Source organism: Oncorhynchus clarkii, unplaced genomic scaffold (genome assembly GCF_045791955.1).
Source record: "Oncorhynchus clarkii lewisi isolate Uvic-CL-2024 unplaced genomic scaffold, UVic_Ocla_1.0 unplaced_contig_3730_pilon_pilon, whole genome shotgun sequence".
Lineage (NCBI taxonomy): Eukaryota > Metazoa > Chordata > Actinopteri > Salmoniformes > Salmonidae > Oncorhynchus > Oncorhynchus clarkii.
The window spans coordinates 21,400-39,343 of record NW_027261027.1 but is presented as its reverse complement, the minus strand read 5'-3'; the positions used below and the strand labels follow the sequence as shown (position 1 = coordinate 39,343).

General features: G+C 46.9%; 1 protein-coding gene across 1 annotated transcript in view; it reads right to left on the bottom strand.

Moving 5' to 3' along the window:
- Nucleotides 1-860: 860 nt before the first annotated feature.
- Nucleotides 861-17,944, bottom strand: part of LOC139403852 (dmX-like protein 2) — a gene marked incomplete at its 5' end in the record, with an annotated part of 37,538 nt that continues 20,454 nt past the window's right edge. Inside the window, 11 exons of the mRNA XM_071147005.1 lie at nucleotides 861-1,210; nucleotides 1,458-1,675; nucleotides 6,441-6,493; nucleotides 6,591-6,682; nucleotides 7,328-7,405; nucleotides 7,906-8,033; nucleotides 8,330-8,390; nucleotides 11,543-11,687; nucleotides 11,770-11,891; nucleotides 13,386-13,472; nucleotides 17,643-17,708. Of these exons, the coding sequence (XP_071003106.1) occupies nucleotides 1,001-1,210; nucleotides 1,458-1,675; nucleotides 6,441-6,493; nucleotides 6,591-6,682; nucleotides 7,328-7,405; nucleotides 7,906-8,033; nucleotides 8,330-8,390; nucleotides 11,543-11,687; nucleotides 11,770-11,891; nucleotides 13,386-13,472; nucleotides 17,643-17,708 (1,260 nt within the window). The remainder of the gene's footprint in view (nucleotides 1,211-1,457; nucleotides 1,676-6,440; nucleotides 6,494-6,590; nucleotides 6,683-7,327; nucleotides 7,406-7,905; nucleotides 8,034-8,329; nucleotides 8,391-11,542; nucleotides 11,688-11,769; nucleotides 11,892-13,385; nucleotides 13,473-17,642; nucleotides 17,709-17,944) is intronic.

Below are 17,944 nucleotides of genomic sequence, written 5' to 3'. Positions count from 1 at the left end.
CACAAGAGGTGTGATCACATAGCTGCTAGGCTCAATCAATCTATAGATCAATCGATGGAGTAGGCTAGCAAGTCACTGGGCAGCCACTGTTATGGGATGGGGTCACTATGGGGATAGTGTGCCATTAAACGTTGTCATTAACAGTGAGATTAGCCAGGGGATGAAGAGGATGAAACCATTTCAACAAAATGCAGATCAACAACTTCAGAGTCACACCAGACCACTGACTGTCTGACTAAAGGAACCACAGTGCTGGTTAATGTAGATGCTAAGAGACTTTTTCAGCTTATGGGCACAAAATGACAACAGATACACACTTTTGAAGAGTTTGAGCACTTGTACAGAGCACTATCATGTCAATAAACCATGTGATTGCACCGCTTAAAACGAGAACAGGAAGTCATGCATAGCTTTCATATGGACTGACACACTCGTAAACGTCCAGCAGCCGCTTTTAAAATGACAGGAAATCTAACTGTTAAAATCAAGTCTGGAACCTGTTGCTTTATGTTTTAATACACACTTTTAGGCTCTGGGAAAGAAAAAAATATTCACAGCTCAATTGAACTTTTCTGATACCATTTCCTCTAGGTAACGTCATACTGTACCGTACACTCTCTGTTGCTCTCTCAAAGCTGCTGAAACCTTGGTCATCTCTCAACCTTTCACCTCTACGTCACACATATCATTAGAGCCCTCTCAACTAGCCTATCCAGCAGTGTAATATACTTAGTGATCTATCTGTAAACCTTCACCCCGATCTCTCTTCGTCTCTCTCACACAAGTCTAGGCTCTCTACACAATGTTATACTAGTGAAAGAAAGTTTGGTTAATCTTTCAACCTTACTCCTTCCTATCCACCGCCATTTAGACACTTCCAGGTATTTACGTTTCTACAAGATGTTGAATATTCGAGTGAAAGTTTGGTTATCGTTTCAACGTTCAACCACTAACCAATCAGATGACCTCTCTACAGACAGTACAGGAAGTGGTTTGGGGTCTACAGAATGTCGAAGATGCTAGAGGGGATGTTGTAGCGGTCGGGTAGAACCCTCATCTTGAGGGTTCCGTCGGCGCCGCAGGTGAATATACGGTTGCCGGGGCGGGTCTCCACCTGCATGACGCCTGCTCCGATGTTCCGGAAGATGGACTGCTTGGCATGCTCTGTGCTAAACGAGTGCATGAGGCCATGGCCTGCCAGCTTCCACACCTGGAGGAGAAGGAGAGGGGGAGTGAAAGAGAGAGGTAAAGAGAAAGGCAATGATCAATACATTAATGGAATTACATGTCTTACACAGATCAATCATGTGACTTACATACATTTTTACACACATGTGGTCATTGAAATACAGCTGGAGAGCACAGATTAATGGTTGACAGGGTTGGGAACCATTCCATTTCAATTTAGGAAGATTCTAATTCCATTTTCCTCATTACAAGGTAATAAGGAAAATCACCTTCATGTTCCCCTCAGCCGAGCCGGTTACGAAGAAGTCTTCGGAGGTGTCGAGCGCCAGGGCTTTGACGGCTGAGTCGTGGGCCTGGAAGGTGTGTAGCAGCTGTCTCTGTCGGATGTCAAACACACACACAAAGCCCTTCCTGCCTCCTGAGATAAGCAGCTGCTGCTTGGGAGCGTACTGCAACACCGTTGCACCGTTCTCATGGCACGGGAAGGCTGGAGAGACAGATCACAACTAGGAGTTATTAGTGACAACACTAAAACAGGGGACAGTGGGGTAAGTTGAACCAAACGGTGAGTTGAGCCAGCCCTTGTTTCTAGGAAACCATAAACAAAAAGTATAATTTGACCAAACATTTAGGAAGAGGACATCATTTCATGGAGTCTGTGAAAAAGTGGTAAGCAAGGTTTAAAAAAGTGGATTTTCACCAAGTCAAATGAATGAATTGTGTTAGAGGTGTCATGATGCTTGTATCTAAACTAAAGTAGATCATTTAAAGCTTGTTCTACACATCAGTTGGGCTCTCTATAAGCTTCAGTATGAGGACCTAAACCTAGCATGAAAGTGCATTCTTGTATCTGTGTGGGCTAATATAGTAAAATGTTTGCCTTGGGGTAAGATGAGCGAATGGGATAAGTTGAGCCAACGGTTGAGCCAATGGCAAGTTGAGCAACATGAAGTGTTTTATTTCCAGGTGTAGCGCGAGGTAGTATCGCTGGGATATTAGGTAACACCAGGGCTTATGTTAAATGTGTTCAAACCAGTACAAAGTTGGAGGTGTTAATCCGTGTTTACAGATGCTTAAAATGATTCAAAGACAAACAAGTTTCTATGCTCAACTTATCCTGTTCCTATGCTCAACTTACCCTGTTCCTATGCTCAATTTACCCTGTTCCTATGCTCAACATACCCTGTTCCTATGATCAACTTACCCTGTTCCTATGCTCAACTTACCCTGTTCCTATGCTCAACTTACCCTGTTCCTATGCTCAACTTACCCTGTTCCTATGCTCAACTTACCCTGTTCCTATGATCAACTTACCCTATTCCCATGCTCAACTTACCCTGTTCCCATGCTCAATTTACCCTGTTCCTATGCTCAACTTACCCTGTTCCTATGCTCAACTTACCCTGTTCCTATGCTCAACTTACCCTGTTCCTATGCTCAATTTACCCTGTTCCTATGATCAACTTACCCTGTTCCTATGCTCAACTTACCCTATTCCCATGCTCAACTTACCCTGTTCCCATGCTCAACTTACCCTGTTCCTATGCTCAACTTACCCTGTTCCTATGCTCAACTTACCCTGTTCCTATGCTCAACTTACCCTGTTCCTATGCTCAACTTACCCTGTTCCTATGCTCAACTTACCCTGTTCCTATGCTCAACTTACCCTGTTCCTATGCTCAACTTACCCTGTTCCTATGCTCAACTTACCCTGTTCCTATGCTCAAAGTACCCTGTTCCTATGCTCAACTTACCCTGTTCCTATGCTCAACTTACCCTGTTCCTATGCTCAATTTACCCTGTTCCTATGCTCAAAGTACCCTGTTCCTATGCTCAACTTACCCTGTTCCCATGCCCAACTTACCCTGTTCCTATGATCAACTTACCCTGTTCCTATGCTCAACTTACCCCATAAACGGGAGACCACTTTTTTTTGGCCAAGCTATGTTTTCAAAACTGTAATGTTTACATAAATTTGGATTATTCCCAGGGATACACAACAACAACTGCCTTAATGTTACTGGACCACAGGAAGAGTAGCTGCTGCCTTGGCAGGAACTAATGGACTCCAGGAAGAGTAGCTGCTGCCTTGGCAGGAACTAATGGACTCCAGGAAGAGTAGCTGCTGCCTTGGCAGGAACGAATGGACCCCAGTAAGAGTAGCTGCTGCCTTGGCAGGAACTAATGGACCACAGGAAGAGAAGCTGCTGATTTAGCAGAAACTAATGGACCTCATGAAGAGTAGCTGTTGCCTTGGCAGGAACTAATGGACCTCATGAAGAGTAGCTGATGCCTTGGCAGGAACTAATGGACCTCATGAAGAGCAGCTGATGCCTTGGCAGGAACGAATGGACCCCATGAAGAGTAGCTGATGCCTTTGCAGGAACTAATGGACCACAGGAAGAGCAACTGCTGCCTTGGCAGGAACTAATGGACCATAGGAAGAGTAGCTGATGCCTTGGCAGGAACGAATGGACCCCATGAAGAGTAGCTGATGCCTTTGCAGGAACTACAGGAAGAGTAACTGCTGCCTTGGCAGGAACTAATGGACCTCATGAAGAGTAGCTGATGCCTTGGCAGGAACGAATGGACCCCATGAAGAGTAGCTGATGCCTTGGCAGGAACTAATGAAACCCAGGAAGAGTAGCTTCTGCCTTGGCAGGAAATAATGGACCACAAGAAGAATAGCTGCTGCCTTGGCAGGAACTAATGGACCACAGGAAGAGTAACTGCTGCCTTGGCAGGAACTAATGGACCACAGGAAGAGTAGCTGATGCCTTGGCAGGAACTAATGGACCCCAGGAAGAGTAGCTGCTACTTTGGCAGGAACTAATGGACCACAGGAAGAGTAGCTGCTGCCTTGGCAGGAACTAATGGACCACAGGAAGAGTAGCTGATGCCTTGGCAGGAACTAATGGACCACAGGAAGAGTAGCTGATGCCTTGGCAGGAACTAATGGACCTCATGAAGAGTAGCTGATGCCTTGGCAGGAACTAATGGACCACAGGAAGAGTAACTGCTGCCTTGGCAGGAACTAATGGACCCCAGGAAGAGTAGCTGATGCCTTGGCAGGAACTAATGGACCCCAGTAAGAGTAGCTGCTGTCTTGGCAGGAACTAATGAACCCCATGAAGAGTAGCTGATGCCTTGGCAGGAACTAATGGACCCCAGGAAGAGTAGCTGATGCCTTGGCAGGAACTAATGGACCCCAGGAAGAGTAGCTGCTGCCTTGGCAGGAACTAATGGACCACAGGAAGAGTAGCTGATGCCTTGGCAGGAACTAATGGACCACAGGAAGAGTAGCTGATGCCTTGGCAGGAACTAATGGACCACAGGAAGAGTAGCTGCTGCCTTGGCAGGAACTAATGGACCACAGGAAGAGTAACTGCTGCCTTGGCAGGAACTAATGGACCCCAGTAAGAGTAGCTGCTGTCTTGGCAGGAACTAATGAACCCCATGAAGAGTAGCTGATGCCTTGGCAGGAACTAATGGACCCCAGGAAGAGTAGCTGATGCCTTGGCAGGAACTAATGGACCCCAGGAAGAGTAGCTGCTGCCTTGGCAGGAACTAATGGACCACAGGAAGAGTAGCTGATGCCTTGGCAGGAACTAATGGACCACAGGAAGAGTAGCTGATGCCTTGGCAGGAACTAATGGACCACAGGAAGAGTAGCTGCTGCCTTGGCAGGAACTAATGGACCACAGGAAGAGTAACTGCTGCCTTGGCAGGAACTAATGGACCCCAGTAAGAGTAGCTGCTGTCTTGGCAGGAACTAATGAACCCCATGAAGAGTAGCTGATGCCTTGGCAGGAACTAATGGACCCCAGGAAGAGTAGCTGATGCCTTGGCAGGAACTAATGGACCCCAGGAAGAGTAGCTGCTGCCTTGGCAGGAACTAATGGACCACAGGAAGAGTAGCTGATGCCTTGGCAGGAACTAATGGACCACAGGAAGAGTAGCTGATGCCTTGGCAGGAACTAATGGACCACAGGAAGAGTAGCTGCTGCCTTGGCAGGAACTAATGGACCACAGGAAGAGTAGCTGCTGTCTTGGCAGGAACTAATGGACCCCAGTAAGAGTAGCTGCTGCCTTGGCAGGAACTAATGGACCTCATGAAGAGTAGCTGATGTCTTGGCAGGAACTAATGGACCTCATGAAGAGTAGCTGATGCCTTGGCAGGAACTAATGGACCTCATGAAGAGTAGCTGATGTCTTGGCAGGAACTAATGGGGATCCTTAATAAATACAAATACAAACATCCAGTTCTGGTTGCCTATTTATAAATTATTTATTAAATCATTATTTATTGAAGTTCTTGTCTCTCGTTATCATTGAACCTCTGCTAACTACATTCTTCACCTCTGGCCTAAGAACAGCCCTTAGTCTGGAGTTATCATTGATCCTCTGCTAGCTACATTCTTCACCTCTGGCCTAAGAACAGCTCTTAGTCTGGAGTTATCATTGAACCTCTGCTAGCTACATTCTTCACCTCTGGCCTAAGAACAGCCCTTAGTCTGGAGTTATCATTGATCCTCTGCTAGCTACATTCTTCACCTCTGGCCTAAGAACAGCCCTTAGTCTGGAGTTATCATTGATCCTCTGCTAGCTACATTCTTCACCTCTGGCCTAAGAACAGCCCTTATTCTGGAGTTATCATTGATCCTCTGCTAGCTACATTCTTCACCTCTGGCCTAAGAACAGCCCTTAGTTTGGAGTTATCACATAATACTCCCAGAGTTCTCATGCCTTATTGCTTAAATATCTTTGTTAAAAATAAGTCTATATTTCCCTTGACAGAGTGATGCTGAATGTAAAAATGTCCTAACTTACCCCACTCTCCTCTACTTTGCTTGATCAAGTCTAAATTTGATCGGTCACCTAATCTTTCATGTAATGGAGACACAATTGTGGCATCTAACTAGTTCATTTGGCTGGTTTTATCTGCTGTGGTAACTTTGTATGTTCATTTCTGGAGGACTGAAATGACAACTAAATCTTACCATGTACCATGGCGTTACTAGGTGAAATAACAGTGTCCCACAGGAAGACATTTCTGGAGGACTGAAATTACAACTAAATCTTACCATGTACCATGGCGTTACTAGGGGAAATAAGAGTGTCCCACAGGAAGACATTTCTGGAGGACTGAAATTACAACTAAATCTTACCATGTACCATGGCGTTACTAGGGGAAATAAGAGTGTCCCACAGGAAGACATTTCTGGAGGACTGAAATTACAACTAAATCTTACCATGTACCATGGCGTTACTAGGTGAAATAAGAGTGTCCCACAGGCAGACATTTCTGGAGGAGAAAAGGAGAAAAGAGTTTCAGTCATTGGAGTTACTGTTATGACAGTATTGAGAATGGTGTAGTTTTGATATGTAATGTTGATACTGACCTGCTGTCGTTGGACTGTCCTGCCGTTGCGATGAGACTGGAGGAAGTGATGAAGGCAAAATCACCACAGGTCTTAGAGTGGCACTGCCAACTCTAGAGAGAGACAGAGAGAGATAGTGAGTCAGAGAGAGAGAGGACAGAAAGAGACAGAGACCGAGAGTGAGACAGAGAGAGAGAGGGAAAGAGACAGAGAGAGAGTGAGTCAGAGAGAGAGAGGGAAAGAGACAGAGAGTGAGACAGAGAGAGAGAGGGAGAGACAGAGACCGAGAGAGAGTTAGTCAGAGAGAGAGAGGGAGAGACAGAGACCGAGAGAGAGACAGAGAGGGAGAGGGAGATTGAGAGAGAGAGAGGAGATCGAGAAAGAGACAGGGAGAGCGAAAGAGAGAGAGAGAGGGAGAGCAAAATAGAGCAAGACAGAGAAAGAGGGAGAGAAAGAACAGAGAGGGGGAGAGAAAGAAAAGAGGGGGAGAGAAAGACAAGAGGAGGAGTCAGACCGAGCGAGAGAGGAAGGGCGATAGAAGGCTGTGTTAGCCTCAGTCAAGCAGACAGAGGAAATCGATCACACCCAATCGCTCTATCACTCACACACGCCCACTCTCTCACTCTCCCACCCTCTGTAAAACCCCCATCCCTAATCCTTCAAGCACCAGTGTGTGTGTGTGTGTGTGTGTGTGTGTGTGTGTGTGTGTGTGTGTGTGTGTGTGTGTGTGTGTGTGTGTGTGTGTGTGTGCTACGTACCACGTAGGGCTTGGGGTTGGAGGAGGTCTGGTTGACCTGCCACAGACTGAGGAAGCCTTCTCCATCTGATACACCACACTGGAGAGACAGACAGAGACAGAAAGAGAGAGAGAGACAGAGAGATAGCGAGAGACAGAGAGATAGCGAGAGACAGAGACAGAGGGATAGCGAGAGACAGACAGAGAGATAGCAAGAGACAGAGAGACAGAGAAAGACAGAGATAGCGAGAGAGAGAGACAAAGATAGCGAGAGAGAGACAGAGAGAGAGACAGAGATAGCGAGAGACAGAGACAGACAGAGAGAGAGAGACAGAGAGAAAGATAGACAGAGGGAGAGAGACGTGGAGAGAGAGAGAGATAGCGAGAGACAGACAGAGATAGACAGAGAGAAAGACAGAGCGAGATAGACAGAGAGGCAGATACAGAGAGAGCGACAGGAAGAGAGAGACAGACACAGATACAGAGAGACAGCGACACAGAGAGAGACAGACAGACAGACCAACACAGAGAGATCAGCACAATCATAATACTGAGGATGACAAATAGTATTGTTGTCTGTGTGTGTGTCTGTGTGTGGACCTTGTTTCCCTGTGAGTTGAAGTAGAGGCGTGTGACTCTGGCATTGCCTGCCTGTCTGAAGCAGATGAGTTGCTGTGGCCTGTTCCACTCAAACATACGGACACTGCCGTCCTGAGCCCCAGTCATATCTAATACACAGACACAGAAACATTAGGAAATGTTTGAAATTCCCCTGTTTGAAGGAGCAGACCCGTCATTCAAACAGTGTTGTGTACAGGCCGTCAGTATGCTGTATAGTACACATACTGTATATAACCTAGTAGTGGCATACTGTATATAACCTAGTAGTGGTATACTGTATATAACCAAGTAGTGGTATACTGTATATAACCTAGTAGTGACATACTGTATACAACCTAGTAGTGGTATACTGTATATTACCTAGTAGTGGTATATGGTACTGTATACATTAGATGGTACCTACAGTACTGGAATATGGGGTGGGAGGTCATTCTCTTCACATTGTTCAGGTTCCTCTTCATAATCTGAAAAACAACATTTAAATAACCTAATACATCAAACTTCATTTGAAACCTCAGTCTTTAAAACATTCAGTCAATACACAGTGAAGCCCTACACTACGGACTTCAGTAGTCAACTAGGACATTTCTTTACACTGAAACAGCTCTGATGAAGGCCAACATGCCGATACGTCAGCTTCATAAACTGAAGTGATACTGGCCAGAGCAGTGGGCAGGTCTTTCTTTTAAGTCATTAAAACTACTCTACAACCTTTCACTCTAAAGGGGATTCATCATCTGAACTGGGACCTGTTTTACACATACAGTCTGGCCTTACCAAGACTCACCACCTAGCATAGGACATATTTATACTTCTGGTACAAGGTACTCCATATTGACTGTAGCATGAAGAATTATCACTAGAATGGGACATATTTATACTTCTGGTACAAGGTACTCCATATTGACTGTAGCATGAAGAATTATCACTAGAATAGGACATATTTATACTTCTGGTACAAGGTACTCCATATTGACTGTAGCATGAAGAATTATCACTAGAATGGGGACATATTTATACTTCTGGTACAAGGTACTCCATATTGACTGTAGCATGAAGAATTATCACTAGAATGGGGACATATTTATACTTCTGGTACAAGGTACTCCATATTGACTGTAGCATGAAGAATTATCACTAGAATGGGACATATTTATTCTTCTGGTACAAGGTACTCCATATTGACTGTAGCATGAAGAATTATCACTAGAATGGGACATATTTATACTTCTGGTACAAGGTACTCCATATTGACTGTAGCATGAAGAATTATCACTAGAATGGGACATATTTATACTTCTGGTACAAGGTACTCCATATTGACTGTAGCATGAAGAATTATCACTAGAATGGGACATATTTATACTTCTGGTACAAGGTACTCCATATTGACTGTAGCATGAAGAATTATCACTAGAATGGGACATATTTATACTTCTGGTACAAGGTACTCCATATTGACTGTAGCATGAAGAATTATCACTAGAATGGGGACATATTTATACTTCTGGTACAAGGTACTCCATATTGACTGTAGCATGAAGAATTATCACTAGAATGGGACATATTTATACTTCTGGTACAAGGTACTCCATATTGACTGTAGCATGAAGAATTATCACTAGAATGGGACATATTTATACTTCTGGTACAAGGTACTCCATATTGACTGTAGCATGAAGAATTATCACTTGAATGGGGACATATTTGAGAAGTGTTGATGCGGTGACGCAGGCCTGTACCTTGGGCAGCCGAGGAGACGCTGTGAGAGCTGGGTATCTGTGTGTTGATACTCTCCCATCTCTCTCATACAAACACACACACTGCCTATCTCTGGTAACATAGACTCATCTACCAGCCTGTTTAGTCCTCAACTCTCTGTCTGTTTGGCCTGAGATAGATAAAGCAGTGTCCATATTCACTGGACTGACTAGGTCCAGCTAGCGGGCCTCAGTTCAGACACAGCGAGTGAGGAATAGGGTGAGACAATGACTTCTGACATTGAAAGTAAAACGTTTGTCTGCTTGCTTTAAACCGTACTGTCTTGCAGTACTCTGATGAGTTCTGCTAGGTACTGCTGCACATATTACCTATGACACCAGAGCAGTGTGGGGAGAGACAATAGGAAGGGCTTTTCATAATAAACAGACAGGACCTTGAGTTTAGAGTGGTGAGCTGTGAGCCAGACAGGCTGGGACGGAGGTTTGACTCCTGAGTACTGTGTCCCTCTACAGGTCAGTACAGACTACTACCTCTCTCACTGGACTACACTGCACTGACAAGGTCCAAGTAAATGGAAAGTAGGAAAGGAGATACTGTACCTAGTCAGTTGTCCAACTGAATGCATTCAACTGAAATGTCAAAAGTTTGGGGTCACTTAGAAATGTCCTTGTTTTTGAAAGAAAAGCACATTTTGTTGTCCATTAAAATAACATCAAATTGATCAGAAATACAGTGTAGACATTGTTAATGTTGTAAATGACTATTGTAGCTGGAAATGGCAGATTTTTTATGGAATATCTACATAGGCGTACAGAGGCCCATTATCAGCAACCATCACTCCTGTGTTCCAATGGCACGTTAGATTAGCTAATCCAAGTTTATCATTTTAAAATACTAATTTATCATTAGAAAACCATTTTTCAATTATGTTAGCACAGCTGAAAACTGTTTTTCTAATTAAAGAAGCTATAAAACGGGCCTTCTGTAGACTAGTTGAGTATCTGGAGATCAAGCATTAGTGGGTTCGATTACAGGCTAAAAAAGGCCAGCATACCGGAGTCGCCTCTTCACTGTTGACGTTGAGACTGGTGTTTTGCGGGTACAATTTAATGAAGCTGACAGTTGAATACTTGTGAGGTGTCTGTTTCTCAAACTAGACACTTTAAAGTACTTGTCCTCTTTCCCAGTTGTGCACCGGGGCCTCCCACTCCTCTTTCTATTCTGGTTAGAGCCAGTTTGCGCGGTTCTGTAAAGGGAGTAGTATACAGAGGGGGTGCGTCAACTGAGTGGGTTGATTCACTGATGTGGTCATCCTGTCTGGGTTGGCGATAAACTTGATGATAAACTTGGATTAGCTAACACAACGTGCCATTGGAACACAGGAGTGATGGTTGATGAAAATGGGCCTCTGTACGCCTATGTAGATATTCCATTAAAAATCAGACGTTTCAAGCTACAATAGTAATTTACAACATTAACAATGTATTTCTGATCAATTTGATGTTATTTTAATGGACAGAAAATGTGCTTTTCTTTCAAAAACAAGGTATATATATATATATATATATATATATATATATGTGTGTATGTATGTGTGTGTGTGTCTGTGTGTGTGATTATACTATGCATCTGTGTGTATGTGAGTGAGTGGAGGATGTTTTGTGTGTGTAGGATGTTTTGTGTGTGTATGTGTGTGTGAGTGAGTGAGTGAGTGGATGTTTTGAGTGTGTAGGATGTTTTGTGTGTGAGTGAATTTGTGAGTGAGTGGAGGATGTTTTGTGTGTGTAGGATGTTTTGTGTGTGTATGTGTGTGAGTGAGTAAGTGAGTGTGTGGAGGATGTTTTGTGTGTGTGAGTGAGTGAGTGAGTGAGTGAAGGATGTTTGTGTGTCATACCACACTAGCACCCATGCTGGTCTGCCCACTCCCTAGCCAGGGCATGGATGCAGAGGCTGCCATGTCTTTGGGGTTGAAGTGGGACGGGGTAGAGGAGGCCTGGGCAACGTTAGTGTGGGAAGAACGGTAGTCCACGTCATCAGAACTGAGGAGAGAAAGAAGTCCAACACAATGTATGAATATGTGTATATGTGTATGTGTATATGTGTGTGTAACAGTGTACTGACCTGTGTGACTCCTTGTCAAAGTCCTCTCCTATCCAGGTGTAGGGCTGAGCAGCTAACAGAGTGGACACATCAACCTCCTGCACGTCGTGAGTGGACGCCAGCACTATCTCATTGGTGTTAGCCTGGAGGGGGAGGAGAGAGGGGGGAGGGAGGGAGAGAAGAGGGGGGACGAGGGAGGGAGAGAAGAGAGGGGACGAGGGAGGGAGAGAAGAGAGGGGACGAGGGAGGGAGAGAAGAGAGGGGACGAGGGAGGGAGAGAAGAGAGGGGACGAGGGAGGGAGAGAAGAGAGGGGACGAGGGAGGGAGAGAAGAGCGGGGAGGGGACGAGGGAGGGAGAGAGAGAGGGGGGGGGGGGGGTGGGAGGGGAAGGGAGGGAGGGAGAGAAGTGAGGGGAGGAGGGGATAAGGGAGGGAGGGAGAGAAGAGGAGGGAGGGAGGGAGAGAAGAGGGGGAGGGAGGGAGAGAAGAGAGGGGGGGAGGGAGAGAAGAGAGAGGGGAGGGAGGGAGAGAAGAGAGGGGACAAGGGAAGGAGAGAAGAGGGGGAGGGGACGAGGGAGGGAGAGAAGAGGGGGGGAGAAGAGAGGGGAGAAGAGAGGGGAGGAGGGGATAAGGGAGGGAGGGAGAGAAGAAGGGGGAGGGGGGAGGGAGGAGGGGACGAGAGGGGAGGAGGGGACGAGGGAGGGAGAGAAGAGGGGACGAGGGGGGGGAGGGAGAGAAGAGGGGAGGAGGGGACGAGGGAGGGAGGGGAGGAAGAGGGGACGAGGGAGGGAGAGAAGAGGGGGGAGGGGAGGAGGGAGGGAGAGAAGAGGCCAGTAAATGTATACCACATCATCTGAATGAGTAGACACATTCCAACGTACAGAACATTTATATGTGGTGAACTGTGTGTTAACCCCCCTAAGGCTGATGTCCACGCCCATGTGGAAATCTATTTAGCAGAATACAAAAATCCATCAGTTTAAGTTACAGATATCATTTATTTTGCATTGGATGTGTCTCAATCCACCGCATCCGCCTAAGTAACACTTCCGCATTTGGGGTGAAAGGTGACAGAGCTAGAGCAGTGTTTGTCAGACCATGAGACATCAGAAAATCGGTACTCTCACAAAATCGTCTGTAGCGACGGAACGGTTTGGACAAAAATCCCTTTACGGAGGAGACTCTCAGGAACACGATGGTGTTCTTCATTTTGCTCTACGACCCCCACAAGCGTCTTGGGACTGGTCTGAAGCCGATACTGCCGATCTGCCAACTTCTGTCTGTAGGGTCCCAACAGTTTGGGCTAAACACTGATCTGTGTAAAGGTGAGACTCTCAGGAACACGTATACATGGGCTGTTCTGCTCTAGGACGTCCACAGGTCTCACAAGTCCAGTCTGAAGGTCCCCCGGTACCAGTTTAAAATCATTTATGGAAGTATATATGGAGACTGTTTAGTGACAAAAATAAGGGATTAAATAGATGTAAAAAAAAGTATCAAATTAGACGGGGCTTAGACTGTTATATGTTAATGGTGTCGGACTCTAAAACCTGACGTAGTTTGACATTCAGGTGCCATGTTCATCAAATGGGAAAGCTTTGTGTGTGGGTGTCTGTGTGCACTGCAGAGGTCTCTCACCCTGTTGATGGCGAAGGCCATGATGATGTCAGACTCCTTGTGGATGATCTTAGCATTCCTTCCTGGGTAGCCTAAGTCTCCCTCCACCTGGAACACATTATCACAGCACCCGCCATCATTTAGTACACCTGGTACATACATACTGTACACAGACACACAATGTCTTAGCATAGACACCTGTTACATACACACACAGCCACACGCTATCACAACACCCCTACACTGACACACAGCCACACACAGCAGTGACACAGTGAGCACTCAGAGAGAACATGCAGGTTAGGTCCACGTGACACCTCTCTGTCAGAGCTGGAAGAGGGGCTGGAATAAGTCATCATTAAAGAGGGGATGATAGTATTTAGGAAGAGATGAAGAATGGGTCCAGCAGCAGAAGAATGAAAGACTTTAGGCCCAGCTATAGAAGGAATGACCAGACAGAGACAGACCATGTGTCAGTGGGGGTAGAGACAGACCGTGTGTCAGTGGGGGTAGAGACAGACCGTGTGTCAGTGGGGGTAGAGACAGACCGTGTGTCAGTGGGGGTAGAGACAGACCGTGTGTTAGTGGGGGTAGAGACAGACCGTGTGTTAGTGGGGGGAGAGACAGACCGTGTGTTAGTGGGGGGAGAGACAGACCGTGTGTTAGTGGGGGCTAGAGACAGACCGTGTGTTAGTGGGGGGGTAGAGACAGACCGTGTGTTAGTGGGGGGTAGAGACAGACCGTGTGTTAGTGGGGGGTAGAGACAGACCGTGTGTTAGTGGGGGGTAGAGACAGACCGTGTGTTAGTGGGGGTAGAGACAGACCGTGTGTTAGTGGGGGTAGAGACAGACCGTGTGTTAGTGGGGGTAGAGACAGACCGTGTGTTAGTGGGGGTAGAGACAGACCGTGTGTTAGTGGGGGGTAGAGACAGACCGTGTGTTAGTGGGGGTAGAGACAGACCGTGTGTTAGTGGGGGTAGAGACAGACCGTGTGTTGGTGGGGGTAGAGACAGACCGTGTCAGTGTGTTAGTGGGGGTAGAGACAGACCGTGTCAGTGTGTTAGTGGGGGTAGAGACAGACCGTGTCAGTGTGGGTAGAGACAGACCGTGTCAGTGTGTTAGTGGGGGTAGAGACAGACCGTGTCAGTGTGTTAGTGGGGGTAGAGACAGACCGTGTCAGTGTGGGTAGAGACAGACCGTGTCAGTGTGTTAGTGGGGGTAGAGACAGACCGTGTCAGTGTGTTAGTGGGGGTAGAGACAGACAGTGTCAGTGTGTTAGTGGGGGTAGAGACAGACCGTGTTAGTGGGGGTAGAGACAGACCGTGTTAGTGGGGGTAGAGACAGACCGTGTCAGTGTGTTAGTGGGGGTAGAGACAGACCGTGTCAGTGTGTCAGTGGGGGTAGAGACAGACCGTGTCAGTGTGTCAGTGGGGGTAGAGACAGACCGTGTGTCAGTGGAGGTAGAGACAGACCGTGTGTCAGTGGGGGTAGAGACAGACCGTGTGTCAGTGGGGGTAGAGACAGACCGTGTGTCAGTGGGGGTAGAGACAGACCGTGTGTCAGTGGGGGTAGAGACAGACCGTGTGTCAGTGGGGGTAGAGACAGACCGTGTGTCAGTGGGGGTAGAGACAGACCGTGTGTCAGTGGGGGTAGAGACAGACCGTGTGTTAGTGGGGGTAGAGACAGACCGTGTGTTAGTGGGGGTAGAGACAGACCGTGTGTTGGTGGGGGTAGAGACAGACCGTGTGTTGGTGGGGGTAGAGACAGACCGTGTGTTGGTGGGGGTAGAGACAGACCGTGTGTTGGTGGGGGTAGAGACAGACCGTGTCAGTGTGTTGGTGGGGGTAGAGACAGACCGTGTCAGTGTGTTAGTGGGGGTAGAGACAGACCGTGTCAGTGTGTTAGTGGGGGTAGAGACAGACCGTGTCAGTGTGGTGAGGTGATGTAATGAGGTAGTGGGTTAGTGACAGACAGTGGGTTGAGGTGATGAGGTAGTGGGTTAGTGACAGACAGTGGGTTGAGGTGATGAGGTAGTGGGTTAGTGACAGACAGTGGGTTGAGGTGATGAGGTAGTGGGTTAGTGACAGACATTGGGTTGAGGTGATGAGGTAGTGGGTTAGTGAAAGACAGTGGGTTGAGGTGATGAGATAGTGGGTTAGTGACAGACCTTGTCAGTGGGGTGAGGTGATGTGATGAGGTAGGTTAGTGACAGACATTTGGGTGAGGTGATGTGATGAGTTAATGGGTTAGTGACAGTGAGGTGATGAGGTAGTGGGTTAGTGACAGACCGTGTCAGTGGGGTGAGGTGATGTGATGAGTTAGTGGGTTAGTGACAGTGAGGTTAGGTAGTAGGTAAGGTTGCAAAATTATGCTAACTTTCCCCAAATTCTTACATTTTTCAGAAATCCTGGTTTAAGGATTACGGATTCTTATTCCTTCCTGATTCCAGGAATATTACAAATGTGATTTCTGGAAAACCCTGGTCGTGTTGGGTTAGTGAGTAGTAATGGTGAGGTGAAGCTCTGGAAAACCCTGGTGTGTTGGGAGGTGAAGCTCTGGAAAACCCTGGTCGTGTTGGGTTAGTGAGTAGTAATGGTGAGGTGAAGCTCTGGAAAACCCTGGTCATGGTGGGTTAGTGAGTAGTAATGGTGAGGTGAAGCTCTGGAAAACCCTGGTCATGGTGGGTTAGTGAGTAGTAATGGTGAGGTGAAGCTCTGGAAAACCCTGGTCATGGTGGGTTAGTGAGTAGTAATGGTGAGGTGAAGCTCTGGAATACCCTGGTAGTGTTGGGTTAGTGAGTAGTAATGGTGAGGTGAAGCTCTGGAAAACCCTGGTAGTGGTGGGTTAGTGAGTAGTAATGGTGAGGTGAAGCTCTGGAAAACCCTGGTCGTGTTGGGTTAGTGAGTAGTAATGGTGAGGTGAAGCTCTGGAAAACCCTGGTCGTGTTGGGTTAGTAAGTAGTAATGGTGAGGTGAAGCTCTGGAAAACCCTGGTCGTGTTGGGTTAGTGAGTAGTAATGGTGAGGTGAAGCTCTGGAAAACCCTGGTAGTGTTGGGTTAGTGAGTAGTAATGGTGAGGTGAAGCTCTGGAAAACCCTGGTCGTGTTGGGTTAGTGAGTAGTAATGGTGAGGTGAAGCTCTGGAAAACCCTGGTAGTGTTGGGTTAGTGAGTAGTAATGGTGAGGTGAAGCTCTGGAAAACCCTGGTCATGGTGGGTTAGTGAGTAGTAATGGTGAGGTGAAGCTCTGGAAAACCCTGGTAGTGTTGGGTTAGTGAGTAGTAATGGTGAGGTGAAGCTCTGGAAAACCCTGGTCATGGTGGGTTAGTGAGTAGTAATGGTGAGGTGAAGCTCTGGAAAACCCTGGTAGTGTTGGGATAGTGAGTAGTAATGGTGAGGTGAAGCTCTGGAAAACCCTGGTCATGGTGGGTTAGTGAGTAGTAATGGTGAGGTGAAGCTCTGGAAAACCCTGGTAGTGTTGGGTTAGTGAGTAGTAATGGTGAGGTGAAACTCTGGAAAACCCTGGTAGTGTTGGGTTAGTGAGTAGTAATGGTGAGGTGAAGCTCTGGAAAACCCTGGTCATGGTGGGTTAGTGAGTAGTAATGGTGAGGTGAAACTCTGGAAAACCCTGGTCGTGTTGGGTTAGTGAGTAGTAATGGTGAGGTGAAGCTCTGGAAAACCCTGGTCATGGTGGGTTAGTGAGTAGTAATGGTGAGGTGAAGCTCTGGAAAACCCTGGTAGTGTTGGGTTAGTGAGTAGTAATGGTGAGGTGAAGCTCTGGAATACCCTGGTAGTGTTGGGTTAGTGAGTAGTAATGGTGAGGTGAAGCTCTGGAATACCCTGGTAGTGTTGGGTTAGTGAGTAGTAATGTTGAGGTGAAGCTCTGGAAAACCCTGGTAGTGTTGGGTTAGTGAGTAGTAATGGTGAGGTGAAGCTCTGGAAAACCCTGGTCGTGTTGGGTTAGTGAGTAGTAATGGTGAGGTGAAGCTCTGGAAAACCCTGGTAGTGTTGGGTTAGTGAGTAGTAATGGTGAGGTGAAGCTCTGGAAAACCCTGGTCATGGTGGGTTAGTGAGTAGTAATGGTGAGGTGAAGCTCTGGAAAACCCTGGTCATGGTGGGTTAGTGAGTAGTAATGGTGAGGTGAAGCTCTGGAAAACCCTGGTTGTGTTGGGTTAGTGAGTAGTAATGTTGAGGTGAAGCATGCCAAGTGATTAGAAGAGAGACTTACACAGCCCTGAGCAGGTACCAGTTCATACTGTACAGACAGACACCTTGATACTACCTTGTTGGACCTGAGAGCTCCAGATACACAGTTTGGGCTGAGGAGATCCATATAGCCTTCAACACACTACACAACACATGCACAAAACACAAAATGAAGAAAACAAAAATGACAGGGTTGTTTGGATGGTAGATACACGCAGCCACACACACAGTCAGTGTGTCAATACGTGGATGAGGCAAAGGCTTCTACCAACCCAAACAATGTCCAATCACATGGTAACAGAGTGGAGTGCTGGGGAGATAGGAGAGGTCTCTCTCAATGTAATGACAGTGGGTGGAGGGGAGGGTGGGGCACAGTCT